The sequence below is a fragment of the Heterodontus francisci genome, chromosome 18 (assembly GCF_036365525.1).
Source record: "Heterodontus francisci isolate sHetFra1 chromosome 18, sHetFra1.hap1, whole genome shotgun sequence".
NCBI classification, from domain to species: domain Eukaryota; kingdom Metazoa; phylum Chordata; class Chondrichthyes; order Heterodontiformes; family Heterodontidae; genus Heterodontus; species Heterodontus francisci.
Window position 1 is genome coordinate 65,162,939 of NC_090388.1, and position 16,309 is coordinate 65,179,247.

At 42.5% G+C, this 16,309-nt stretch overlaps 1 protein-coding gene across 1 annotated transcript in view; it reads right to left on the reverse strand.

Annotated features, from left to right (window-relative positions):
- LOC137379355 (solute carrier family 13 member 1-like) overlaps positions 1-16,309 on the reverse strand; it is an 88,878-nt gene that overhangs the window by 23,139 nt on the left and 49,430 nt on the right. Inside the window, exons 12-13 of the mRNA XM_068050061.1 lie at positions 12,118-12,216; positions 9,553-9,654 (exon numbers count right to left, since the gene is read on the reverse strand). Of these exons, the coding sequence (XP_067906162.1) occupies positions 9,553-9,654; positions 12,118-12,216 (201 nt within the window). The remainder of the gene's footprint in view (positions 1-9,552; positions 9,655-12,117; positions 12,217-16,309) is intronic.

Below are 16,309 nucleotides of genomic sequence, written 5' to 3' on the forward strand. Positions count from 1 at the left end.
AGACAAGTCGCCAGGACCTGATGGCCTGCATCCAAGGGTTATAAAAGAAGTGGCTGCAGAGATAGTGGAGGCATTGGTCGTAATATACCAAAACTCACTGGATTCCGGTAGGGTACCAGCGAATTGGAAAACTGCTAATGTGACACCCCTATTCAAGAAAGGAGGGAGACAGAAAGCAGGAAACTATAGACCAGTCAGCTAAACATTCTTCATTGGGAAAATGCTAGAGCCCATTATTAAGGAAGAAATAGCAGGACATTTAGAAAAACATAATGCAATCAAACAGTCAACATGGTTTTATGAAAGGGAAATCATGTTTGACAAATTTGTTAGAGTTCTTTCAGGATATAACAAGCAAAGTGGATAAAGGGGAACCAGTAGATGTAGTGTATTTGGATTTTCAGAAGGCTTTCAATAAGGTGCCACATAAAAGGTTATTGCACAAAATAAGAGCTCAGGGTATTGGGGGTAATGCGTTGGCATGGATTGAGGATTGGCTAACACACAGAAGGCAGAGAGTCAGGATTAATGGGTCTTTTTCAGGTTGGAAAGCCGTAACTAGTGGGGTGCCACAAGGATCAGTCCTAGGGCCTCAACTATTTACTATCTATATTAATGACTTGGAGGAAGGGACAGAGTGTAGTGTATCCAATTTTGCGGACGATACAAAAATAGGTGGGAAGGCATGTTGTGACAAGGACACAAAGAATCTGCAAAGGGATATAGATAGGTTAAGTGAGTGGGCAAAAAGTTGGCAGATGAAGTTCAATGTGGTCATCCACTTTGGTAGGAAGAATAAAAAGGCAGATTATTATTTAGATGAAGAAAGACTACAAAATACTGCAGTACAGAGGGATCTGGGTGTTCTTGTACATGAAACACAAAAAAGTTCGCATGTAGGTGCAGCATGTAATTAGGAAGGTATATGGAATGCTGGCCTTTATTGCTAGGGGGTTAGAGTTTAAAAATAGGGAAGTCTTGTTACAACTGTACAGGGTGTTGGTGAGGCCACACCTGGAGCACTGTGTACAGTTTTGGTCCCTGTATTTAAGGAAGGATATACTAGCATTGGAGGCACTTCAGAAAAGGTTCATTAGGCTGATTCCAGGGATAAAGGGGTTGTGTTATCAAGAACAGCTAAACAGGTTAGGCCTTTATTCATTGGAGTTTAGAAGAATAAGAGGTTATCTTATTGAAACATATAAGATTCTAAGGGGGCTTCACAGGGTAGACGTTGAGAATATGTTTCCACTGGTGGGAGAATCTCGAACTAGGGGACATAGTTACAGAATAAGGGGACACACATTTAAAACCGAGATGCAAAGGAATTTCTTCTCTCAAAGAGTGGTGAATCTCTGGAATTCTCTACCTCAGAGAGTTGTGGAGACTAGGTCATTAAATGTATGTAAGGAGAAGGTAGATAGATTTTTGAAATCTCGGGAAGTAGAGGGTTATGCAGAGCAGGCCCGAAAGAGGAGTTGAGTCCTGGGACAGATCAGCCATGAACTTATTGAATGGGAGGAAAGCTTAAGGGGCTGAATGGCCTACTCCTGCTTCTATTTCTTATGTTCTTATGTGTCGGAGGCGCCGGGTTCCAAACACAATCTCCAGGACCACGATTTTTAAATTGCATCCACGTCGGGTCCTGACCCTGTGACCCTTTGAAATTCGGCCCTATTTATTTCCTACAAAACAACATGTGTCGATTGCTTTTTAATTATATCTTCCTTATTCCATCACCTTATCTCAAAACTGCCTTTGCTAACTGTGACCGTCCAAACAGCTTGAGAGATACAAATAAACAATTAAAACAATTAAAGCACAGTGCTGGCTAAAATTGTACCTGAACAAATCAAACCCTAAAGCATCCTGGGAATGAACAACTTATAACCATTTCAGTACACACACGAGCTGTCGCACAAATCTACAAGCTATCCATGAGAAAAATAAACCAAACATTTTAATCAAATGGGATTAAACCATATGCTAATCCTACATATATAAGTACACACAAGTAGGGAATGAGTGACTACCAATAAGGATGGTGTTGATGTGTGAGGTTTCTACTTGTTGTGCATATTGTTACGCACAGGTAGGAAATGATAGGAGTGATTTCGCTTTTTCACCTCTCAACTGACTGCAGACAGTGTTTTTATTAGAATTGTGTTTTTACCCTTGAGCATTGTAATGTTCAATAAACAGAAAATGACAGGTTTTCTCATAGGTTTAAAGAAAGATAAATGCTGATTAAACAAAAAAAACAAAAATTCGCAACTTCACCCACACATACGTGCACACACACGAGAAAAGATAGATTCAAAGATAGCATATATTTAGGTCTGATGTTTTTATAAAAAGTTAATTATGAAACCTTCCTTGTTGGGAGGAAAATGTAAGCAATGCAGACCTGTTCTTCCTTTTTTTCTGGTTCCCTAGAGTCAAGCTTTAGAGAGTTTCAGGTGGATGGATGCTTTGCTGCAGACCTCCTTCATTACATCTCAGTTGTAGTCTGATGGCAAAGAGCCTGCTTCAATCTCTCAGATAGGGAGTTCTCAAAGGTCACCTTTTCATCTCTGCCTCCAGCAAGTTTTTAAAGATAGTATTCTGCAGGGTCCTCCTCTTGGCTGGAATCGATCTCGGTCAGCCTCCTGGCTGCCGGCTTTCTGTCTCTGCTCTGGCTTTCTGCATAGAGAAGTCTCTTTTATCAAAAAAAAAACTTATCAGGCTTGGTTTCTGTTTATTGATCAAAATTGCTCTCCCTTGGTGTTTTCTTACAATGTTTGTGAATGTGTGGCTATCGTTAGACAATGGTGTTTGAATGTTGCTCATCTTGATAAAATGGTGTTTGGTCACACCTGTTATCCCGAGTTTGAGTCTGGAGACTCTATGTCTGCAAAGGTCATTGTTCATCCCACTGGTTGAAAAAGTAGCCATGAACATTGAACGGGGCCATTCGCATTTCTAATGCTTTCTTCAAAGCTAGTCCAGACATAATGATGGGTTCAGTCTCCAGCAGTCACAATGTATATTCATAGTACAGGAAAGGTCACCTGACCACCTATTCCATTTTGTCTTGCAGCAAAAGTGTGTCCATTTTTGGGATGTTAATTCATCAGTCCATTTTTATAGTTCATAATTGCTCCTTGCGTGAGTGTGACAACATGTTGAGAAGGAGAAGAAGCAGGCACAAGCAGGGTGGGGAGGCATTCAATGGAAAGCATGAGCTGAAATTTCCTGGCCCCATAAAGACAATTTTGGAGGCATGGGGGCTGGGAAAATAGGGGGAAACTGCATTGTGACAGCTCCCTGATGCCTTCCCGTCTCTGGGGAATTTTCTGGGGCATACTGGGGACCAAGCTGGCAGCCCGCTCCACAGAGGCAGTCAGCCAATTAAGGCCCTACTTAGAGGACCATTTTTCAAAGGTGACGGCACTTTCCTGCCATGGGAGTGCCTCCCCCTGCTCCAAGTGGGGAGCTCCTTGGAGGTGGCCTCCTGGTGGCAGGCCAGTGGGCCATCGGAGCTGGAGGCTCCATATCCCAGTGAAGGAGCCACCCAGGTTGAAGTTCTGAAAACTATCGCATAGAGCGGCTTCCCCTCAACACTGATGGTCCTACCAGCTAGAGGCCTCTTCATTCTCAAATTTGCAGGTACCTGAGAGCACCTCCATGTTGAGGCACACTTGCGATCACCTTTCTACCTCAGCAACGCCCACCTCTCCCAGTGGGGCTGCCGGCTGTCCTTGTGCTGTGGGACCTCTGGGCTGTCCTCCTGTCTCGGGACCCCTCATACCATCCTTAATAGGACAGTGAAGGCAGTCAGTTAGGAGGCTGCCTTCCAGAAAGATGTGCTGGTGGGCACGCTGATGACATGCACAGACTCAGGACCCCATATGGTCCCAACATTGGAGTCATGCGCCTGCCAGAAAATATAGCCCCATGTGTCTGGAGTGTGAAGTGACCCATGACAGAAGTTTCATATTCTACAAACGCAGAGGGAGAGGTGAATGCTGCTGTGGGGACATAAAGCAGAGGTGAGTGTGTATTTGGAGTGAGAATGAAAAGTGGCATTGTGTATCCATGTGATAGGTAGTCGAGGATGTTGTGATATTCTCAGGACTGAAGCAAGGTTTAGCCCGAGCATAGTAAGAAATATGAGGCAGAGACTGAGACAGAAGCAGCATGCTGTTGAACTTAACAGAGTCATCTTTATTCTGTTTTTATCTTCTCTTGATCATTCAGCTCACTCAGCTGGCCCATGTGTGCATGGTAGTCTCAAGTGAACAGAATGCACAAGGCAATTCTCAAAACACTACATCCCCCAACTTCTTAGTAAATGCGAGGCACAGCATGTTCCAATGGTTTGTTTCCAAAAATGTAAACAATAAATTTAAACATAAAAAGTTCACTTTGTAACATGTATGATGGACATTTTCTCTCACAAGTAGGATATTGTCTGACATCAGGTGTAATCTCATTTGATTCATGTTCTTCATCTGAGATGTCATTGGCGGAATCGGATTCAATGCTTAAGATTGGTGTTTTCAGTGCTTTGAAGAATGATGTGTTTCTTGTGATGATTTATGAATCATGCATAGCAGTGATCATTGACCCTTGGATGTCATAAGGGGTTGTATGATTTCCAACATGACCATCACATTTCACAAGTACTTTATCTCCTAGCTTAAGCAGTGGAGCTCTAACTTTCATGTTTCGCTCTGCATGTACTTCCATTCCATCATTCTATTTGTGTACATGTTGATCATTAGCTCTGCAGGGTAGCTCAGGAAGACATGTGCGTATAGGATGTGCAAGGATGAGTGCAGCTGGAGGTTCACATAAATCTCTTGACTTTTCCACTAGCTCTTGGCCAATGGGGTATGATTTTTCTATGAGTGAACCCAAGATAATTTGCGAATTTATAGAACTCATCACTGTTGAATGGGGGGTCCATTGTCACTTCTTACTGTTTGAGAGATTCCAAACAAGGCAAAGATCTGATCAAGTTTTGGGATTACTGCTTCTGTTGGAGTTGACATAACTATTTTCATGATTGGGAATCTGCTGTAATTGTCAGTGACTGTGGGAAATCTGTGAAGTCAACGCTCATGTTAATCCATGGTCCTGGAGGTAGTTCGAACATCTTGAGATGATCTGACATTGTGGTTGCTTGATGTGGCAAACACTGATTGATTTTATGCTGTACCATGCAGTCAGTTCCTGGGAACCATACCTTTTCCCTAAGGAGTTGTTTGATTTTGACTATTCCCTGGTGTCCTTCATGTGCTATATTGACAACACATTCCCTCAACGAGTATGGAATGACAATACAGTTGTTGCGTAATATGAGATCAGATGTGGTTTGTAACGGTAAGCTCAATTTGAACATTGTGAAGACCTTGTAGTGTGTCAGCGATTATGTTTGTAGATGCTTTCTCGATCACGTATTTCTGGTTTCATGATTCCATAACTTTCATATATAATTGCAAAGCCTCATCTTGTTTTGTTGCTGCTTTGATGTTGGCTAGTTTTAGCAACTTTGCCACCACATTTATGCTTACATCGTTAAGACGTTATTCAGCAAACTTTTCCTTACGACTAGTAGGACCAACTGTTGGCAACAGATGTCATGAAAGGTAATCCGCTGGGTTGAGCTTGCCTGGCTGATACTCAACATGGAACTGTATGATGCCCCATGTGATTGAGAGTGCTTCTTTCTCTGTTTGCGAATAATGTTGCTCCACAGGCATTAATGATCTGCTTGCCATCGCAGCGACTGATGAGTTACCTATCTTGTCTGCACCTAAGCCAATCAGGTTTGTATCCATGACTAGCTGGGTGGTTTTCTCAGGGTCAAAATAGGCATTTGTGCAACTTGCTGAGAAACTTTGTTTGATCTGGTGTACTGCCTGCTTGTGAGATTTAGTCCATTCCCACTTGGTAGTCTCTTTTGTCAGATCGCATAAGGGGGCAGATAGATTAGCGAGGTCAGGAATGAAACAACTGCAGTATGTGATGAGTCCTAGCTGACTCTGGACCTCCTGCACGTTTGTACGAACTGCAGCGTTTGCAAAGGCTTCAACTTTCCGTGGATCTGGTAATACTCCTTCACCACTGAACACATGACCGAAGAATTCAATTTTGCTTTCATTGAATAAGCACTTGTCTTTGTTCAAGGTGAGGTTGTATTCTCTGAGACCTTGTAGGCATGTAGGCATGTCTTGAGTTCCTTGTCGGAGCAGCCATAGATTAGAATGCCATCGCTGACGTTCAGCGTGCCTTCAAGTCCTTGAAGTGCAGATTGAATCAAGTGCTGAAATATCTCAGCTGCTGAGCTGACTCCAAAAGTTGAGCCTCATGTATCGGAAAAGTTCGATGTGAGTAGAGAACACAGTAAGATATCTCAATTCTTCTGCAGACTCAATTTGATGCTAGCCTGCATTGAGGCCAAGTTTAGAGAAGTGTTTAGCACCATTCACTTTCTCCATGGTATCATCGATTGTCAGTGTCAAGTGTCTTTTTCGTTGTATGGCTTGGTTTGGTGATCACATATCACCGCAGATTCTAATCTGGTTCTTGCTCTTGGGTTTCTTGATGACTTGTATGGGTGAAACCCAAGGGATAGGCTCTTCCCAACTTTCTCAATAATATCAAGGTCAAGTAGACATTGAAGTTCCTTCTCTGTCTGTTTCCTGCCATGAAATGGTATTTGTCGTGTTGATGTGCAATTGGGGGCACATTAGGGTCTACATGCAGCTTGCATGTAACACCTTTCAGCTTGTCGATTTCAGTGAAGTGGTCAGCATACAGCACAAGAATGTTTTAGTTAGGCATACTAATCGCCTATGTGACTGCAATCATGTGCAGATCCATTTCTGTGTGGTAAAGCCTGACTACCCGACCTGAACCCAACCAAACCCGAGTACATGTGTCGAGTTCGGCTCAGATTGGGTCTATATTCTGCATCCAGCATTTGGGCTCCGGTCGGGTCCGGTTGGACTGTACTGTTTTGTTTTGTATTGTTTTCATTTTAATCTACAATTTTTTTCTGTTTCATTAATATGTTTGTTAATTTCGGGTCGGGTTAGACATTTAAAAAAATTAAAGGACTCGGGCCCGGGTCGGGTTTGGGTTAGCTGTTGTCGGATCGGGTTTCAATTTTATACCCGAGCCAGGCTTTACTGTGTGGAACACATATGACATAGAATAGAGCATTTGTTCTAGCATCTTTGAATGAGACTGGCATTTCAAAAGTTCCAAAAATTTTCAGCAGTTTGTCACTGTTGTCAGGGAAAACGTTCATGTTCCCTGGTTTGCAGGGATGGGGCAATCCTGAAATTGGGTGAATGTTCTGTCTCCCAAGACATTGACAGATATTCCTGTGTCTATGAGAACATCTATGTCCAAGCAGCCAATCATCACTGTCACACATAGCTGTTTGTTGTGTCTGAGAGAGAGGATAAAAGTATATTCAGGGTCATCCGCCTCTACATTAGTTACATTCTCTCACTTTTTTGCAATGGTGCGCATACGTGACACCCTTCTGTTGGCATTGTCTTAGTAGTTGATTTTACTGATGAGTGGCAAACATGAGCAAAGTGGTTGGGTTTTCCACAGGGCTTTACACTGTTTACCAGTAGCAGGACACTCTGTCCAGTGCGGGTAAGCACCCCCACAGTGGAAGCATTCTTTGGATCAGTCGCAACTCTGTTTATGAGATGGCTGTTGTTGCTTTGCAGGTGGTTTCCTGGTACAGGAGCAATGAATAATGTTCACAGGAGTTGAACTTGGAGTTTGGTAGTTACTGTTAGCAGCCTCAACTTCAGTAACTCTGGACTCTGAAAGCAACGGTGATCTTGTTAATTCCAACAGCTCTGACAACATTCTGTCTTTCTTGAATGCTTTTCGGCATAGCTAAATGGAGAGACAGCCGCTGATTATTTATGTTTTGATTTCCAATTCAGCATGCTTAACATCATCGACGTCCATTTGGTTGCTAGTTGCCTCAATTGCATGCAATATTGATCAATTGTCTCGTTTGCTTCTTGCTTAGTGCATCGGAATACAATGGCTTTGTATATGGTATTTTTCATGGGTGTAAAGTAGGTTGTCAGCACATTTTTTGCTGAGTCATAAGTGTCTCAAAGATATCTTCTAATTCTTCACCTCCATTGTGCAGAAATAAGGCCTTTTTCCTATTGTCATCTGTGATTGCAAAACCTGTCATTGCACATTTGAACCATCGCAGCCATTTTTGCCAATGTGGGGATACAGATGATGGCTCTGAATGTACATCAAAAGGTGGTAGGGTAGGCATAGCCAATGCCATATTGATCAGCAATGCAGTGATAGAGTGTGATCAAGGATCCAGGATTGCATGCTTTAGAGAAAACATATCTGCAACGATCCAAGATTTTGGAGGGATCAATATATACACTGTTCAAGTTTCCTGTGTGTCACTCTAATACAGTTTCCAACTTAAAATGCTGTCTTCAGGGAGCAGACAAAAACCTTTCAAAAATGTCATACCTGAAAGCAATGTTTCATGTTTTTCACCATCTGTTTTCTGTTTATCTCATTGCCATGGTGGTGTTCTCTGGACTGGAGCAAGGTTTAGCTGAGCTTTGTAAGAAATACGAAGCAGAGACTGAGACAGAGGCAGCATTCTGTTGAACATTATGGAGTCTTCTTTATTCTGTTTTTACTTTCACTTTCTCTTTCAGCTCCCTCTGCTGGTTCATGTGTACATTGTAGCTTCAAGTGCACAATATGTACAATTGAATTCTCAAAACACTACAGATGTGATGCAGAGGAGGGAACTGTTCAGAGTGCCAGGGGTGTGGTGAAAGACTGTTACCATGTGATATTGAGAGAGATGGAGAAGTAAGCAGCTTTACTTACCCTTGTAGCTCTTGACCAGTCATCAAAACATTTCCTGTATTTCATCCAGGTCCTGGAGTAAAGCTTCTGGAGGTGTCGATCTTTGCCTCATATCACCATGCCTAGCGTATGTCAATCTTTGTAATCTTCCACCAAGATCTCCAAGCAGGCCTCAGAGAACCTAAGGGTTGTGTCCAACTTGTTTCTGCAGGAACTCTTCTTGCAGCAAAGTCACAGAGCAGTCAGGCAGTAGGGACTGCAACTGCCCTTTTAAGACGTGCATTCCTACTTTATATACGGCTCTGGAGGCATACTGGAAATTACACCCAGAAAATGAGCAGGTTTCTCGTTCCCGATGTGATCAGGTGGGAAGCCCACACCAGTCTGATGTTAATGAGACTGTGTCTGAAATTTAGGCCAGGGGGTTCATATTGCACTCACCCTACCTGCTCTAAACCTGCTCCGGGTTAAAATCAGCATTTTTGTTTTAAGTGGTCAAAAACAGATTGCATATTAAACAAAGCAACAGACTCCAGATGCCACTAACTGATTCCACCACATCATCATCATAAATGGTTGAATGTGATTTTTATGAGAGTGCAACCAGCATGTTTTTCATCACTCCTATTCAACTAAAAAGTTCAATCTCTATCATTCTCAAGCATGGAAACTTACTGTGGGAAAAGAAAGGACCAGCCAGGGAAAAATCCAGGATCTCGTGTAAACCACAACAGTGCCATTAAGCAAAAGACAGTGAGGGTAACAATCTCCTGATACCTGAAACACACAAAATGATTCTTTGGTTGATATTTGTTTCAATATAACACATTAAATGTAGGACAACATCCGAGGGTAGTTCACAATACATGAGAGAAAAGAATACCAAGCAGAATTGTGAGGCAATATGGAGAAAGTGACCAGAGGCATGGTCAAACAGGTGAATTTGAAGAGAGGAAGAGATATGGAGGGATTTAGGATGAGACAGCCATAAAGAGGTACAAGAAAAGACAAACAATATAAATTTCCTTGCGGGTTCTGCTGATCGACCACTGTAACTTCCCCATCTGTCCCCATGTTTCCCCATGTGCCCTTCTCAATCTTTCTACCACTAAAAATCTTCAGCCATTCATTTGTCACCTGCAGACTGGACTAGTTCCACGCCCCCCTGGCAGATCTCTCATCCTTCACCCATGCTAGCCTACAGCTCATCCAAATCCTATCCTGCATCAAGTTCCCCTTGCCATTGATTACTGTCCTCACTGAGCTACATTGTCTCTTGGCTCCCCCAATGCTTCAAATTCAAAATTCTTATCCTTGTGTTTAAATCCCATCATGGATTTGCTCCCCCATATCTCTAAAGCCTTCTCCACTGTTACCATCCCCAACCCAAATTCTCCCTTCCTCTGAGCTCACCACTCAAACTCTAAGCTTATTACACAAGTTCAAAACAAAATGTTCTCCATCTCCACTTGTGATGACATACCTTTTTCATTTCCCTTCTAATCCACCTTTTATAACATTGTACTTATGAGTGGAGCTCATACAGAACATAATTATTCGAAGTAATGAATGGAAAGTGACAAAATATGGTAGAGAAAGATCACAAATGATGCTGTACTGGACACACAAAACATGCTTGCACAAATCTTTCTTCAACTTCATTTCGACCATCAGTTTTTCCACCTTACAGAAGACACTTAATATGCACTCTTTGCACTCAGAAATCAACCAACCCAGCTGTGGATTTCTCTTGTGACAGTCATCAACTTTACTCCATGTTTGGTTAATAGGAGATGCACTTGATCACTGAGCACACTATTAATTTTCCAACCCTTCTTCTTATAGATTGCCTTCTTGTCAGTCATTTCACGCAGCAACCCAGTACTGCCAACAAATTTCAATGACAGGCAGAATTTAATCTGTGGCTATGACTAACTATAGCGTTGAGTTGGGAAGCAGGAACTCTACCATCTGTGTGAACAGACTTCAAGCATGATTGTTACTGACAGCCTGCCCAGTATAACAACTTTTTCATAAATGTGCATTTCAGTTCATCAACATTCACTTATACCACATTGTAAAATTTGTAATAAACTGCAAATAACTTTAAAATGCATAATACATCGAAAAGAGAAGCTAGCTGATGGATGTTGGGGGCATAGGCTTTGTTTGCTATAGGAACCCAATTGAATATTGATCATCTATTGCCTTCTCACAAATAAAAGTGCTGAGAAAAGTCAATCCTTTCATATATTGAACATTGTTGCTCTCCAAAGCTTAATTTGGGAGGTGAGATCTCACTAACACAGAAATGATCTGGTAACTAACAGAATCAGCATTGTGTGCCAATTGTTTTTTGTCAGTGGTTCTGCGAGATGTGGCATCTGACCAGTCATAGCTCCTTACTGATTTTGCAGAAGGACTTCAAGCTATTACTCTACCTTCACAAGAGCACTTTCCATCAGGTTAAGCAGGAGAGCATGGATCCTATAGAATCCATATAGCCTAGCTCTGCAAGGTAAAATGGTGCTTGCAGTAATACCCAAAATACCCAATGGCTACACTCTGAAAGGCTGGATCATTCATACAACTTCAGACCTGGACTTAGAATTCAGCTGCATAGGAAGGATACCAATGTTGAAGCATTCTATTAGTGCTGACTCTCTGTCACTTGGTAAAGCAAAGCGAATTGAAGCATTGATGTTAATCTGGGCCTGCATTTAGAAAACACTGATACTAGTGTGGGATATAAAGGAATCCATAAAATCTATTTTGGCTTCACAAACGTTTTGAAAATAGGATCCTTTGTCAAAGTAAACACTGTTTTACACGATTATGATGTGTCTCAAGCAGTGTTTGCATGTTAAATAAATTAAAAGTAATTATTTTGGCATCAAAATATCTATACCACACCTCCAAGTCATAAACTAGTTTTACATGCTTAATAATATCACAGAAGCTTAAGGATAGAATTTAAAATGTGATTAGTTAGAAGAATGCATTTGCGCACTAGAAAACACCTTGCAACTACAATGTAGGATAATAATGCACTATGTGAAAATCCTTTATCCAACATTTAGTGGTTAAATTATATGAATTATTTGCTCTGCTAGATTAGCAGACAAATGAATTTCAGAACGAATGAGTTAAGCTTTATATGGTTTTATCTCACAGCATAATTTATAGGCCACATTTTATTTTATCGGTAATTAAAATGAATTATTACAATAGATGTCTCACCCCATGGGTCCAAGCTTCTTGTAATCTTCTTCAATCATTTTTATTGATGCTTTTTCTCTGCTGTCCTTTTCTTTGCCAAATTGAAATGTGTCTGAAAAGCTGTTACGTTTTAGAGAAGTCAGTTAGATTGTTTAATACTGTAAAATTGAAGTTGTTTTCAAAAAATAAGCCTACAAGCTATCATTAGCAATATTAACGGACAAAGCCTCAATACAATCATAAGACAGGCTCCTGTCCTTGATCTTAGCAGAGGCAGTAATTTATTTAAAATAAATATGTTATCCCTTAAGTTAAAATAGCAGATAAAGGAATTTTATATAAATGCATTAGCATTTGTTAATATCATCATCAGTAATTTCTAGGATTATGATGTTTTTCAATGGGGTGAACAGTGTGTGGGTGATCTGACAGGAGTGGAACATAAATCATAACATCACAAGTCTGTGATCAGGTAAAATATGGTTCTTCAATAGTACACACAATTCTCAGTGATGGATTAGTTCCTATCAGGATATGATGATGACATATTTTTGGAGCCAATGGGGGGATAAATTGATTAGCCCTCGAAAATGGGCAGAAGGATTGTGGAATGCAGGCAGTGTGCCAACTTTGTGCTGACTTCACATTGCCATGATTTCTGTGTGCAGCTAGCACTTCCCATGCTGTTTATTGGTTGTGCGCATTAGCTGGTGGTCCAATATCATTATGAACTTATACTACCTAAAGCTATCCTGCACCTCTTAAAGGAGGGGGTGCATTGCGGCTGGAGCAGATGCTGGAAGCAATTCTGCAATTGAATTTTACTTGGGAAAGAGAGAAGACTGGCTGGCCATGGGAGAGAGTGGCTTCCAAAGTTTACCAACAAGAGGTCTTGATGGAGGAGGTAGAAAGGAGGAAAGATGTCCTGTATCCTCATGCAGACAAGCGACCCTACAGCCACATGATGTGAAGCAAGTGGGAACAGATAGTCATGGAGGTCAATGCCAGGCTTGAAGCCCCAAGGGCATGGTTGCACAGCTGGAAGTTCATTAACCTCACACAAGTGGTCAAGGTCAGTTAGTGCAGCTTCAAATGCCATATTGTCCCAACTGCACCACGAGCCACTCCTCAATTCACCACACCTCCATCACTCACTTACTAGCAATCTCTATCATAAGTACATAAGAAATAGGAGGAGGAGTAGGTTAAATGGCCCCTGGTGTCTTCTCCAACATTCAATAAGATCATGGCTGAACTTATACATCAACTGCACTGTCCCACCCTATCCCCATCTCCCTTGACTTCCCCCTCTCTATTTCATCTATCTGACGAGGGTCAATTCTTCTTTGAACTCTCCTCCCGAGTTCCTCCTCAACTCCCAGCCTATACCCTAGAAATGTACCCTCTAATTTTATTTTGCAGTGCGCAGGCAATTTGTTCAAGTGCATGGGCCCTCTAAATTCTTTTGCATGGCCGTGCACGCGCAGTAACTTAAAGGGTCCCACTTGTGAGCAGCTTTCACAGGAAGCTTCGCCTTTGCCACTCCACCATTGTCAAGCAGCCAGTCCAGACTGCTGTCACCTATGCCAAGATGGTGCAGTCTGAAGCTGGGCCTTCTAGGCCGAGAGCTGTGCGAGGTTGTCCTTCAAGGCCACCTACAGTCTCCCCCACTGAAAATTACTAGACATGCTGCATGCAGCCACTGGGATAGCACTGCATAAGAGCACTAGGACAGGCCAAGGGACATACAAGAGGCACAAAAGGGATGCACAAGAGTAATTTGTGTATTGCTGTATGTAATATGGCATGATTTAGTTTATAAATTTGGATTGGAAGGCGTATGTTGTGATGGCTTTTATTTTTGCATTGTGAGAGAGCCATGTGATGGTCAATACCAGAGGATGGGTAAGGGGCAGTTGGCAAATGGGCAATTAGAAGTGAGGTTACCGGTATCTCTCTTGAAGTATTTATTCACGTACAGCCTGAAGGGATCTGTCTAGGTTGCATCCTTTCTTCCTCTTCCTTTTCTTCGATCTCCACGTCCTCCTTGGCTTCCTCCTTCTCTGTGTCCTCCTCCTTATGCTCCTCTCCTGATAGGTGATGGCAAGGGCTGTACCCTCATGATCATAAGGTTTTGCAGCATGCAGCAGACCATCATGAATCCCACCAGAGCAGTCCAAGCAGCGAATCATTGCTTCAGGACACCAATGGTCTGCTCTAATAGATTTCTGGTGGCAGCATGGCTCTGATGTATGCCCACTGAGTGCATTGTAGACTGGAGTAATGTCAATTGCCCCATCCAGTAGTCACCCTTTGGTTTGCCATGGTGGTTAATATACAGCTGACACAGAGGCCTGGTGCAGAATGAATACATCATGATGGCTGCCAGGATTCCAGGCATTCACCTGCAGGATTCTTGGCTCTGATCATACACCAGCTGCATTGAGGGAGTGGAAACCCTTTCAGCTTAGGTACATGGCAGAGTTGGCATGAGTTGCATGCAAAGCAATATACATGCTGTCAATAGCACCCTGCACCATGGGGAAGTCTGCAATTGTGGCAAACGTTTGTGCTCACTCCACCTACTTCTCTCTGCCAAGAGGGAATGAGATGAAGCTGTATCTCTGCATTGAGAGCCTCAGTAATTTCTCTTAATAGTATTGCACTGTAAACCGCAAGATGGTGCTAATATCTCCAGTAATAATCGGGAAAGAAGCAGAGGCCTAAACATTCATAGCCATGGTGACTTCACAGCCACCTATCTTTGACCTGCTTTGAGGTTGGAGTGTGCCAGCAGCAGTTAACAGATTTCAGTGATGACCTCCTTCGTGAAGCGCAGGTGTCTCAAACATGGGTTGTCACTAAAGTTCAAGTCAGAGAGTTTCTCCCTAGATACCCTGGGTGGCTATGGCCTCTTACTGAGAGCCCTTCTCCCGCTCCTCCTCCTCGCTCTTCTAGCAGTTTGTCCTACTCTGTGGGGCCTCTACTCATTCTCCCAGTCAATTGGAAGGCCTACTAATGCACCCATGTCTGGAAGCAACTGGTTTGTGAAGGAGCCTTCAAGTAAGCAAAAAAGGACTTCAGCACTTGCTACATCACGCCCTGTAAATTTTTGAAATTTGAACCAAAACATGTAGAATTGCCGCAACAGCCAGAATAAATCAAACAGCAACTAACCTGTATGTAGTTGATGATGCCATTAAGTAGAACTGCTTAACATTGTGTTCAGCCATGCAGGTTTGAGACAGGGTGTCGGCTGGAATGTGGAGCTCCAAAATGGCAGGGATCGCAGTGTTGTGTGCTGATTGACATCATGATCTGCCTGATCTGCATACCTGTGGTGGGCTTTAGGTGCATGCCTGCTAACCCTTTTACCAACATGGCATCGAGCGCACTTCATGTCAGAAGTGTGTGCATAAGCTGCGGATGCCATTTTGGAACCTGTAAGGGCCTTTTAGCCAAGGCGCTACCAAGCTGATTTTGCCTCCAGTCAGCTTGGTTGAATTTGAGAAGATATAGAAACAGAATTCAAATTTAAATGTAAAGGAAATCAAAGAAAACGAGAAAGGTAGATTTCTCTCCAGAAGTAAACAGATGAGAAAAAGTGTTAAGAAGCTTTTCAGCACCCACACCTCTTTCACCCCTTGTTTTGTGATTAATCTGTAAAGCACTTTGAAACATCTCTCTGCACCTGAGAAGTGCTACAGAAATGCAAAATGCAATGGTTGAGCGATTGATTGACTCAATGGTCAGAAGTTAAAGATAATGGTTGCAAAATTGGGCTCTGTGGCGCCACTGGTTTTGGCGCTAGGGGAGCACAGAGTTGATAAAAGTGCAGGCCGATCTGCTTCTGGAACATCTGACATGGTCCCCGTTGATCACTATGCTTGGAAGGGCGATGACAGGGATCTGTGTGCTTTCACTGGATGCATGCAGAGTGGGCAGCTCGTGACATCAAACAGCAGAGAACGCTGATTTGGCGTCCAACCTGCCATTTTGGACCTCACAGGTCCTGTTATCGCCCTCTCTTAAACACTCACAGTTGAACGTGCAGTCAGGTGCACATGGGACCACCCCACCACGAGTGCTATTTAAAAGGATCATATGCAACTTTCAAGTGAAGTGCTTATGACTTTCTTTTGCTATGCAGAACTAGTGGGAGCACTGTGTACTGTATTGATGGAGGAATTCACACAAGCTGCTTGAGTTCAGA